This window comes from Canis lupus, chromosome 13 (assembly GCF_003254725.2).
Source record: "Canis lupus dingo isolate Sandy chromosome 13, ASM325472v2, whole genome shotgun sequence".
Taxonomy (NCBI): Eukaryota; Metazoa; Chordata; class Mammalia; order Carnivora; family Canidae; genus Canis; species Canis lupus.
The window spans coordinates 22,390,370-22,403,817 of record NC_064255.1 but is presented as its reverse complement, the minus strand read 5'-3'; the positions used below and the strand labels follow the sequence as shown (position 1 = coordinate 22,403,817).

At 41.6% G+C, this 13,448-nt stretch overlaps 1 protein-coding gene across 1 annotated transcript in view; it reads right to left on the bottom strand.

Annotated features, from left to right (window-relative positions):
- FER1L6 (fer-1 like family member 6) overlaps positions 1–13,448 on the bottom strand; it is a 163,153-nt gene that overhangs the window by 115,548 nt on the left and 34,157 nt on the right. The window contains 6 exon segments of the mRNA XM_035697460.2: positions 1,435–1,464; positions 1,466–1,498; positions 4,232–4,363; positions 4,456–4,510; positions 7,656–7,770; positions 12,307–12,389. Of these exon segments, the coding sequence (XP_035553353.2) occupies positions 1,435–1,464; positions 1,466–1,498; positions 4,232–4,363; positions 4,456–4,510; positions 7,656–7,770; positions 12,307–12,389 (448 nt within the window).

Below are 13,448 nucleotides of genomic sequence, written 5' to 3'. Positions count from 1 at the left end.
AAGAAAGAAAGAAAGAAAGAAAAGAAAGAAAGAAGAAGGAAGGAAGGAAGGAAGGAAGAAGGAAGAAGGAAGGAAGGAAGGAAGAAGAAAGAAAAGAAAGAAAGAAAAGAAAAGAAAGGAAGAATGGCTCTTTTTTTTTTAAAGAATGTTTGACTCTTGATAACCTTCTCATTCTTCAAGAGTCACATTCTTCAAATGACCTTGAGAAAGAGAATATAAAAATTACACTATTGCCTAGGACTTAATGCAGGATCTATATATTATATATAATATATATTACTATGTACATATGTAATATAAGATATATAATTAATATAACAGAAATGGGTGGGTGATAAGAGCAGGTAAGGAAGTCTCCAAGACAAATTTTTCCATATTCAAAATTCTAATTAGAGTTAGTGTCACTGCTGAGGAAAACATTTTCTCATTCTCCACATGTCTTATATTGGCACATGAAGTACGGAGTCTGTCTTTTTAGAACAATTAAGAGAAGAACACTTACCCTCCACCACCCACTCCACCTCTCTCAGGCATGCATAGCCACGCTACCCTCTTCATGGGAGAAAGAGTGAGTTCCCAGATTGGTGAAATAAACGCAGTCTGTCACCCACTGGTCTCTCTGTGCTTTTACTGAGTGATGTAAGTTTGATATCACTCCTGTCTGGCCCCCATCCTCTCTCTTTGGGCTAGTACAGCTTCAGTATGGGCATTTCCCCTCCTTGTTCCTATCCTCTACATGGTGGGCAACCCAGATAAGACAACCTGTCTAGACCAAGAAGCTTCTCTGTCTCTACTATTCAGACATGATCTGTAGAGACAAGAATTCACCTGCAGGACTGAGGAAGGGTTTATGCAGCAGACACAACCCCCCATGAGCAGGTCCAAAGGCTGCACTCAGAGGCAGCGATAAAGAGACCAAATGGCAACCACTTGCTCCGAATCACATTCTCTGATACAGCATTACTGATATATTTGGTTCCTCCTGGTGCCTTTTTCTACTTCTCTATTTATTACCAACTAGAAGGAGTGAGCCATGTAATTAATTATCATTAGTGTGGATATCATCCCAAAAGAGAAACACATTTCATCTCATAAAAATAAATAAATCAACTCAAAATGGCAATCTGTCAAGATGGCATTTGAAGCACATGTTGCACATTCCCACATTAGTAAACTCCATGATTCAATTCATGATGGCTTGAGAGTAGCTTATGATTTGTTTCCAGGAAGCACAGATTTCTTTGAGGAGGTTTCCTTTCCCAAATTCCTCTGCACTAGTTATTTCATGTTCCAACCTGTTGGTTTTAAACTCACCATCTGACACTCACCCTCCCAACCTATTCACCCCTCAGCAGGCTGAGTTGTTTTAGGGAGTTCCCAATACCTAGAATCTCTCCCATCACTTCCCACTCCCATCATCAATGATATACTTACTGAGATTTTGATGATCTTGTCAAAAAGATGCTAGTTGGGGTCCAATGAAGTCAAAGACAAAGTACTAAAAAACATAAAATTCATTCTGACCGTAAATTACAGGCTTCCATCTAAGAACCTTATTACTGGACTAGTTGTAGATTTCTATCATTTTAACCAAATGCTGCATGGTCCTCGGTGGCATTGATATACCGTCAATCAATTGGCCATCCCCTATTTAGGGTCACCTAAGTTCTTTCCAATTTTTTCAAATGCAAAAAAAAAAAATGCTGTTATCTCCATCTTTGCACTAAGATATATGTGAATTTTCCTCTAAAATGAATATAAAACGTGGAATTATTGGGTTATGGCTTATGTGCATGTAAATTTCTAGTAGGTACAGCAAAATTTCTTTCCAAAGAGGCTAAGCCATTTTACATCCTCACTGGCAGCACACTAGAAAAACATTTCTCTATATCCCTGCCAACCCTTGATATTGTCAATTTCTTTAATTTTTTTCGCTATTAATATTGATGGGTGAAAATCATATCTCAGCGTTTTAATTCAGGGTGAACTCGATTAAAATCTAGTTTTCTCAGGATTTTTGAGAAAATCAAAATTGAATTGAATTTTAGACTTGAAGATATTCTCTAGACCAGTCTCTATATTCTACAAATGTGAAGTTATATTTTCCTAAGATGTAAAACACTGGAGTGGTGTTTTGTTGTGGGTTGTGTCTTGGGGAGGACTGGTGGGGATGGGGGAGGCAGGATCAGGAAGTTGCTTCCTGGATTTGTTTTTGAGCTTCAGGTGGAGGAACAACAAAGGGACCTTAGAGATGACAGGACAGCAGTGCGGAAAGGGAGAACTGACTGCTCACATCCTGCTTTTAGAGGGCAAAACTGAAAAACCAAAATGTGGAAATTAAAAGATGCCATTATACATCATAATAAAGAAACCTTCAAAATGTCAATCCCTAGGTATCAATGAGAAGCCACTTTACATTCATTGTCTTCTGTTTAAGAAAATGAGAAAATTGGCATGACATTTCAGGAAGTTTTTCATGTATATGTTCAAACTTTTAAAGAGTTTTGTTGTTCAGAATTTCTTTTATGTGGAAAACTCACATAAAATTCCTTATCCTGATACATGAGATGCTGTGGGTTCCTTGGACCAATAAATTAGTTGCAAGGTCTACTGCTTTCTGCTGAGTTTCAGATTTCAAACTCAATTGCCTCACACTCCCTAGACCTTTGAGCCCAAAACATTTTTGTAGCTGGAAAATATTCCCCAGCCCCTATTAACTGGTTCCTTCAACACCTGACTGTCCCAGAGCTTGAAAATTAAAATCAAAAGCTGTAATAAAGGTTTTCAGTTCAACTTCTATGTTTTTTTTTTTTTTCTTGAGTGCCTACTGATGACACATGGGCCCAGTGTCATGTCATTTAGATCCAGGACTTGTTTGCATAAAGAAAATACTAATTACAGCACTTAACAAATCTGTAGATCTTTGCAGTTTTAAAGCATTTCATCACAATATTTCATATTGCATCCATGCTAAAAGTTGTTATGGAGGTAAGGGTAGGACAGGAAGGAAAAAACTCATGGTAAAAGGTTCAGAGGCAGAAGTGATGGATAATGAGGAAAGGAGTTTACAGTTCAAATGGGATTTTGTTATTTTCTGTTGATTTCATTATGTGGTCTCCCTTTTCAATTACTACTCCCATTAGAAAAATAATTAAGAGTTTGCTGCATTTCTTGATAATTCATGGTGTCAAAGTGCCTGTGGGGAAACAAGCATTCTTATACACTACTATTTGGAGTACAAATTGTTACCTCTTTAGAGGACAATTTTGTGATATCAAAATTTTTAGTCCACATACTCTTTGCCCCAGTTATTCCATATTACTATAAACAGTAGCCAAAAGATGAAAAATTAATATCCATCAATGAGATATTGACTGGTTTAGTAAATTATGGTGTATTAATGCAATGGGAAACTACACCAATGAGGGGGAAATGAGATTGAACTATATATCTTGACACAGACTAATCTCTAAGATACATTGTTTTGTGAAAAGATCAAGATCTAAGACAGTATGGACAGAATGCTACTATTTGGTTATAATATTTATTTGTACTCTTGTACATACCTAGGATATCTCTGGAAGGATATACAAATGCCTAGTGAGAACTGGTTAGGGGGGCGGTGAGGGCTTAGGGATCAAAGATCAGAGGGACACATAATTTTCATCATATATCATTTTATATTCTTTGTATCTTTTACTATTTTTTACTCTGTAATTTTTTATTTAAAAAGAGAACTTCGTGTGTATAACATTTAAAAGCTTCCTGTCTGATGTTTTCCTCTCTTTGATGTTCACAACTTCTTTACTGCTTAAAAAAATACACCGGCTTTACTTTCCAATGCAACATGCCTATTTTAAAATTAATGATGAAATTTCTAGTGTCTCTTTCATGAAAAAGATGTTTATCTTCTTCATAACCAACACTGAATACATTTATTGAATATAAAAACAGAGCTTATAATGGATGAAGATGAGCATACGAGAATTAGGAAAATGAGTATATTGAAAACACAGCAATGAATTCAAAATCAGTAGGAATTCATCACCTCTACTTTTCTTTATCTTTTTGTGAAACTCTGTGGAGTTGTTTGTAAGGAGGCTCAGAGAGTTTGCCCAGGCTTAGATGAGAGTTGGGAAGCAGTGAGGAGCCCACAGCTTTTCTATTTGGCTGAAGAATACCACAGGAGAGAGTGTTGGTTCAGAGGATTTTAGTGGCCTCTACAACTTACTTCATTGTAAAATGGGCTGTTGGTTCCTTCTTTCACTGTGCTTTGCTTCTTTTCATCCCCGACCTCAATGATCACAACTGGATCAATGTTCTCACCCACCAGCTGTCGAGCCTCAGTGATGGTAATGGCAATCTGCAACACAAAGCAGCATGTGTGCACTATGGACTTTGCTGCTCATTCACACAAGAACGGGGGAGGTTGGGCAGGAGGAATCATTCACTTACTTGATAGTTTTGGGATCTGACTTCCCCATCATGGATCTTAGTCAACAGTTTTGATCTATTAAAAGAAAATTTAACATATTTGTTTCATTAAGTAAGAACATGTTTTAGATCCAATAAGCCATGATAATATTTTCCCGGGTATATCTAAGTGCTTTTTTTTTTTTTTAAGAGTTATTTATTTATTTATTCATGACAGAGAGACAGAGGCAGAGACATAGGCAGAGAGAGAACCAGGCTCCTCACAGGGAGCCAGATGTGGGACTCCATCCCCGGACCTGGGATCATGCCCTGAGCCAAAGGCAGACGCTCAACCACTGAACCACATCCCAGGCATCCCACATCTAAGTGCTTTTATTTATACTGTATCATATATTCTCTCTCCATCTCTAGAGGAAATAAATGTAAATGAGCAAGTGACTTAACCTCTCTATGACTCAGTTTTTCAATCCTCAAAATGGAGCTAATAATAGCATTTACCACATGAGGTAATTGGTACAATTGAATGATATAATGCATGTAAAGTTTTAACCCACTGCTTAGCAAGAATAAACGTCAAGTCGTATGGTGAGTATGATTATCAGTATCATTTATTTTTTATTTTACAGAATGAGAAACTGAGATGCCTCAGAAAGTCAGTGGCAGAGCTAGGTCTATATAAAGATCTCCCTTATGTCTTGTCTCATCCTATTTGCAAGACTCCTTTGCCATTTCTTTTTTTTTTTTTTTTAAGATTTTGTTTATTTATTCATGAGAGACATAGAGAGAGAGAAAGAGGCAGAGACACAGGCAGAGGGAGAAGCGGGATCCATGCAGGGAGCCCAACATGGGACTCGATCCCGGGACTCCAGGATCATGCCCTGGGCTGAAGGCGGCGCTAAACCGCTGAGCCACCCGGGCTGCCCTCCTTTGCCATTTCTAGTAGATATAATAACCCTGAGTTTTGTGATTGCTTATGAAAAAAATTAGTAAAAGAGAAAATTGGAAAGAATGACCAAGATACCATCTCGGTGAGATTTCACATTCCAGGGGATTTCATTTATCTGAACTATCATAAGTAATTGGAAACAGATGTGCAACACCTGGGTATTTAAAAACTGGGTAGTAGTAAAAAGAGGTAAAGAATTTCTGTCATCATCAAGGCAGCAATGGGTGGGAAATAAATGAGCTTGCATTCCTATTGAATTTTATTCTCTTGCCTTCTGACAATACCATCTTGCAATTTGACTTCATTCCATTTCTGATTATAATTGAGTCTAGTGGAGAACAGAGTAAGCTAGTAAAAAAATCTCAAAGCTTTGGAGTCAGACTGAATTAAAATAAAATTAAAATATTTTAATATTAAAAATTAAAATATTTTTCCCAATTTCATGATATTACCCTTAATTTCTTCATCTGAAAGTGGAAATAACAATTCCTACCATATAGGGTTGCTCTAAGGATTAAAGGAGATAATGCTTCTAGGGAAGTGTAGATTTCAAAAGGTATATATATCCATTAATAAAATGGCAAATTCATACTGACCATTTTACACAGAGAAAGCCCTGTGTTCTCAGAGGAAGTACAGATGAATGGCCAGGAACCTGGCCCTTATAAACCTAGCAACCCAAAGAGAGAGGACCCAACCCAAAGAGAGAGGACCAAAGCATATCAAGAAAGAACTAGAAAATGTAAAATGTGTTGTAGAAAAAAATGTGATACAGGTTCAAAGAAGAGAGACATTCCTGAGATCCAGGTAAGCAACAGACTTTACTGCAGAGATTGGATGTTATGAGTGATCAGGATGTCATGAGCATTAGTTGGTGGGTAGAATTTCAACTGATGCAGAATGAAAAATAAAAAGTCTACTCCTTTTTTTCTCCTGCCTTCCTCCATTCAGTGCTGTTATTCTGGTGAGATAATCACAAGGGATCCTTTTAAGGATATTTAAAAATAATTGAAATCCTGATTCAGGGGACTTCGGGGGCCATGATTGTCATGGTGCAGTATAGGGGGAAGGGATACTGCAGTGAGTATATGCATACAAATTTATGTCTCCTTTTAAGAGGCAACCTCTCAGCTATCACGATCTCTGATTTCCAGGTCTTTCTCAAGTCCTCTGCCCCTTACACATATCTACTATGTACCATCCTGTCGCAGCCCAGTTATAACAATTCAGGGTCTGCCACACAGGGAAGCACTAATTTGCTTTATTGATAGTAAGATTCTGAGTGGAAATAGAAGGGAGTGAATGAGGAATTACCATGAGTAAGAAATTGACATAAACAAATATGGTGGACTGGAGGCATTGCTAGCCACAACTATTAGCTTCCTTGGATCCATGCTCTTTGCCTTGTAACTTGCAGTCTCTCATTCTGGCATGGGCTGGACTTCTGACTTGCAATGGCCAATAGAATGCAGCAGAAATGACTTTTGCTAGTTCCAAGCATAGGCTCAAGAGACTTTGTATACTTCCACTCCTTCTTCCTTCTCTTGGAACTCTGCCATCACTGCCATTGGAATAAGCTTGGACTAGCCTGCTAGAGGATCTGATGTCATATGGAGGAGAGTGCAGTGGTTCCAACTGGAGCAATCCTAGACCAGCCTACCACCAGCCAACCCTCAAACTAAAATCAGTATAGTTACCAAATGACCAGACACACACATGAGTGATGGGTCTATAACTGTCTGGAACCAATAAAACTAACCCACTAACTCATAGATTCATAAGTAATAATACATTCTTGTATTAAGCCTCTGATTTTGGGCTTGTTACACATCAAGCACTGGTAAATAACAGCAAATCACATGCATAAGGCCAGTCTATTCCAACTTTTTGTTGGGTAGTATCAACATTTTGAACAAACACAAAGCTGAGATATCTGGCACCTTGATGAATGAAAGAGCAGGTGAGGGACAGGTGTTGAGTCTGTCTCCTGGTGTTGCTGTCATTCTTGAATTATGAGGCACAAGAGGACCTTAACTCAGGATATTTAAGACCAGAAGCTGGTAGAGCTGGGCCCCTGGCCTGCTGGAGGCTGACCAGTATCTAGGGGCCAGCACTGCCATAGAGGAAACTGAGTAAACACAGACTTCTGTCTTCCCATCTTTGGCTCCTTGCAGACAATGACCAGGTTTTACTCTCTATTCCTCAGATCCCACAGGGTATCTTCACAAGGGAGGTGCTCAGTAATGTGTGCTGGCTGCATGCAGCAACACTGTACCTTCTCTTTGGAGGAGCTGAAGGGATAGAAGTGGCAGATTCATGATCACAAATAAAATCTCCTCCTTCCTGGTGAGAAGGCCCCTCCTGTGGTGCCTCTGCTTCACCTTCGCCATCTAGAGAAGCAAACACAGGAAGAAAACTCTGTCAATTATGATATACAGTGATGATCTGGGCCTCAACTGTCCAGCACTATGCCATGATCCTGCCAGCATGAAACTTAATATCTCACTGGCAGAAAAGACAGGCACATACTTTAATTTTTCTTTAAAAAAATCATCTTCTGCTTCCAAAGAAAAGTAGACTTATATGCATGGTATTGTGGAAAGAAAACTGGATTAGGAGTTTAAAGACAGGCTTTCAAGTTATGACCTTGCCACAGTGGACCTTGAGATAAGTCATTTATTACCTCTGAACCTCATCGGTAAAATTTAATGGGCATAAGAATCACCTGGGAAGGGACACCTGGGTGGCTCAGTGGTTGAGCATTGACCTTCAGCTCAGGGCGTGATCCTGGAGACTCAGGATCGAGTCCCACATCGGGCTCCCTGCATGGAGCCTGCTTCTCCCTCTGCTTGTGTCTTTGCCTCTCTCTCTCTCTCTCTATGTCTCTCATGAATAAATAAATAAAATATTAAGAAAAAAAGAATCACCTGGGAAGTTGTTGAAATGCAGATTCTGATTCAGTAGGTCTGGGGTGAAGCTCAAAGAATCTGCATTTCTAATAGCAATGTCCCATGTAGGTCTGTTCCTGATTGTTTGAGGGCCAATTTTGAGTAAAACCTAGGACACCTAGGTTGAATTATATTCGCCAAAGACCTTGGGTCCTAGTCCCTAGAACCTGTAAATGTTACTTTGGAAAAGGGTCTTTGCAGATGTAATTAAATTAAGGATTTACAATGAGGAGATTATCCTGGATTATATAGGTGGGTCCTAGTTGCAATCATATGTATCATTAGAAGAGGGAGGCAGAGAACAGAAGAATGCAATGTGATCACAAGATGGAGATGGGACAGATGCCACCACAGCCATCAGAAGATGGAAGAGGCAGGAATCAGATACTCTTGAAGGCTGGAGCCCTGCTGATATTTTGATTTTGGCCCGGTGATACTGATTATGAATTTCCGGTCTCCATTACTGAGAAAATTAATGTGGGTTATTTTGTAGCCATTTATTATGGCAGCCACAGGAAATGAATGCACTAGTGTCTAGAAAATTTAAATGAATGGATAGTAAACATATTCTTTAGACCTCCTCTTCCTCTACTGAGGGATCCTGATTTAATTGATCTGGGATTTCACCTGGATGTCAGTTTTTTTTTAAATTCCCCAGGTGATTCTAATGTGTAGCAAGGCCTAAGAAGCATTTCTCGGTCAGGTTTTTGCCAAAAACCAAAGAGGGAGTGGAATACTCTTATGACCTAAGAGACTGCATGGTACAGCTCAAAACTCTGACTCCAAAAGTTAGGGGGGAATCCCAGTTCTGCCGCTTTATGGCTTGGGGCAAGTTACTTAACTTCTCAGCCTTGTTGTCCTCATCAATAAAGCCAGGCAAAGCCAATGTCACCTACCTCACAGAGGTGTTATCTTTCTATTGCCTATTTTCTTTATGGCACTTTTCTCAACCTGTAATGCAGAGATAAAAGATGCTCCTGCCAGAACAGGATGATTTGAAGCCCTTTTTTTTTTTTTTTTTTTGATTAAAAGAAAGTGGGGAGAGGCAAAGAGAGAGGGAGAGAGAATCTCTCAAGCAGGCTCCCTGCTGAGTACAGAGCCTGATGCAGGGCTCAACCCCCTGACCCTGAGATCATGACCTGAACAAAAATCAAGAGTCAGAGGCTTAACCGACTACACCACCCAAGTGCCCCTGAGGACTTTTTAAAAAGGTGTGGATGCCAGAAAATCACAAAGGGTTGTGCAGCTAGCTTTCCAGGGCTCACAGCAGCCAAGCTGTTTCTGTTTGGAGGCCTCCAAAATGAGGTGAGAAAGCAGTTACCAGAACCTGGGAAGAGAGGAAGTCAGGTTCATTTGGTTTCCTTACGAAGAGCAGCAACCACCCTTCAGTGGAAGGACATATCCAACCACTGGACCTGACCTCACACTCCTCCCTCCCTCATACTTCCTGCTGGGGGGTCCTCCCTGGGGAAAGGACTTGGGTTTTGTGTCAATACAGGTCAGCCTCCTGGGACCAAGAACAGGTGGAAAAGAGTGGAGAATTGATTTGGAAAGGCAAACGGAAGAGTTCTACACAGGGCTATCCTCCCTCTAAACTACCTGAGTTCATTATATACCAGAATCTAGCACAGGACCCAGTACTCAGTGGACAGTCCATCAGCATTTGTTGAGTAAATGAATGAATGGCTGATCTTGGGAGATACCCAATAACTTTGTTAGGTAACTAATTAATGGATGGGTTAGGACCATTGGGATTTTATGAAATTAAGACATAGCCACTATGCCTCAGATACGTGGATATGAGAGCCACTTTGAGAGTCTCCAAATGCTTCGTCCAGCAAAGCCTTAACTTCCCAAGCCAGGCCAAAAAGGAGAGACCAAAGTGTACTCAGTTCTATTGACTTTGTTTTGTCAGTCTCTTACAGTGGAAATCCCTGGCCAGCAGGATGAATGCTATTTACTTTCTAGGAGGGGCCTGATTCCCCTCTGCCCTGTTTGCCTTGTGGGCTAAAGACTAATCAGAATGAGCCATGGGAACCAGCTTTTCTGAAATGCCTCAGGTTGACTGATCTAAATTTCCACCAGCTTGTACTCTCCTCCTCTGTGTGGTCACTAGAGGCTCCTAACTGGAGGCTGACCCATGGAGTAGGAAAACTCAGGCTCTTGTGTAAGATTGACTTCTGCTCAGGAGCCACTTTCTCCACTTACTAGCTAAGTGACTTTGGGCAAGCACTCAACCTCTCTGCACCTCTACTGTAAAACAGGGGCAAAGGATCCTACATTTCAGAGTCATGAGTGATGCATGTCAACTAAAAAGTAGCAGGGACTTATTAAGTGTGTCATAAACATCATTTTTCATGACATCCTGAAAGTAAAGGACTGTCTTATTCAAACTTGTGCCCAGGATCTACTCCAGTGGCCTAATTTCTTTTTTTTTTAATTTTTATTTATTTATGATAGTCACAGAGAGAGAGAGAGAGAGAGGCAGAGACACAGTCAGAGGGAGAAGCAGGCTCCATGCACCAGGAGCCCGATGTGGGATTCGATCCCGGGTCTCCAGGATCGCGCCCTGGGCCAAAGGCAGGCGCCAAACCACTGCGCCACCCAGGGATCCCCCTAATTTCAAGGATGCCAGAAAAGACCTAAAAAGCCTTTCCCAATTACTCCCTGATACCTTCAATCTGACTGAACAGACAAGTACTTCTATTAAGCTTTAAGCCTTGTCCTCACTTAAAATGCCTCTCTCAGCCCATCCAAGGATGTCTTCATCGTTATTACCAACACTTTAGTATGACTAAGTTTCCACAGGTTTTTGTTGTAATACTAGGTTATTTGTGAGGGCAGGAAGTGGAGTTGGGGGAGATAGACATGTAACTACAAGACACCCATAGTGACAGCAGTGAAAAGTGGAGGAGGCAAGAAGACAAGAAGGGTGAAGATAAAGCAAACCCACTGCACCATTTTGGTTTAGAAGTGGTTCAGAAAGCTGGCCTTGAACTGGTTGTTGTCAGAGCCACTCAGCAGAAGCCTCTAGAAGACCACTACAAAACTGCCCATCGGGAGTGGTTAATCCTATTTGACTCAACAAACAGGTGTGTCTACCTGATGCCAGGCCTAGCCCCACTGACACAGTTCACACTGTAACTTGGGGATTCATTTGCTCTTTTGAAGAAGCAAGTAGCCCATTCTGAGGGCAAAAAGTCAGACATCCAGGGCTCACATCCCAATGCCACTGCCTCTGGCTCTGTGCTCCCAGTCTTGGGGGGGGATTCTGGGTCCATGTAGCCATACAGGGTCCTGCGATCTAAAGGACTTCACTGCACTTGGCTCAATACTCTGCTATTGCCATCCAGAAATTTAATAATTTCATAACAATGGCTTTGCATTTTCATTTTTCACTGTGCCCTGCTAATTTGGCAGCTGTCCTTCCCACCCTTTACTTACTCTTTCTGTATCTCAGCAAACTCACTTGCAAAAACACCCACTGGTAGGATGATGGTGGGATCAAATGAGACAATAAATGTAAAGCCTCTCCTGTAGCAGCTGCTGTCCTCACTCTTATCTTTTAAAATCTCACTGGATCCTCTCTGTGGCAGGTTGAGGTTAGCCCAGAAACTCCCATCATGCCCACTTGACAGAGGGAGAAGCTGAGAATCACAACTGTGTTGTGACTATCCTGGACCCCAAGCAAATTAGGACAGAAACGGGAGCTTGAACCTTGCCACTGCCTTCCCTTGAGGTCCTCTTCCATGGCCCACCAGGTATCCACCCCACTCCTATTGGGTCCAGTGACCAGGTGACCAGCTGCACTGGGGCGGGTGCTGTACCTGTGACCATCAGGCCCTGAAGACCCAGCAGGCAGCACACTTCCCACTTCACTCCCACAGAGGGACAGCTCCATTCTCAGCCAAAGAGGGGTTAGCTCTGTGAGACCTGTAGGCCCCAGGGTAGTGATTATCCCCACCCCCAAAGCCTCACCTTGGGCAGCCTTATTTGCTAGGATTAACCCCTTCTCTGCTTTCTTCTTCCTCTTCTTCAGCTTGAGCCCAAACATCCCTTTTCTGAAAAGAAGAAGAAAACTAAACAATACTGTAATAGTAACTTTGAGTCATTCAGAGATAGAAGGAGAAAATAAACACACACACACACACACACACACACACACACATCTCTCTCTCTCTCTCTCTCTCTCTGAGTTCTCCTGGAAGCTGACCAGCCTCCTCTTCCACCCTGGATGGGGATCAAAAGACAAGAGTCAGGATGACCCAACAAACTCTTTAGATAGCTCTGCATTGGCAGAAACCATAAAGCCCCACCAGAAATCATGGGGCCCACCTAGAACTTAAATGGGCCAGAATATGAATACAAATAGCTCCAGCTAGAATTTTGCTCTTTCTTCTCACTTACCTGTACCAGGTACTCAAAATTAATGACATCACTTAATCAGCACAACAACCCTCTTTTACCCATCATATAGATAAAAAGGCAAGACCCAGAGAGGGTAGGTAGTGTTTCTGAGGTCCCACAGCTCTGAATATCAGAACTAACTACCACAGGAACCTAGGCTCTAATCACTGGACGCCCTGAGTAGGTTCCTGTGAGCGGAGTGAACACCCTCTCTAGAGCCAGGCTCTCAGACCACTTCTAAGGTCAAGAGACCCTGGGACTTACTGAGGACCCACAAGTGCACTGCTCAGCTGACACATGGTATGTGCCCAGAATATCAACTACTACTATTATTGTCATTAAAGCTACTTGGGGCCTCCTTCTACCCCAGGAAAGGGCCTTGCTCCTCTGTCTTGACAGACAACAGAAGCATTCTGGACACTCCTCCTGAGAGAATCCTTTTCTGGAGTTGAGGGACTGAACATTGGATGGAAGGATGGATGGACCCAGTACAGAAGAAAGTCCTGGCCTTGAGTCAGGCAGCTGGTGAGCTGGCCCTTGGAGAATGGAGAAGGAAGAACAAGGACAGAGCAGAGGGGAGGGCAGCAAACCCTCCCCAGGAACTTTCTGCAGTCCCGGAACAATGTGAGGGAAGTGTGGAAGGCCATCGAACTTATCCAGGGTGTCTACAGATATACGACTCATGAAGGGCTAAGACCAGGGGACTCCATAGC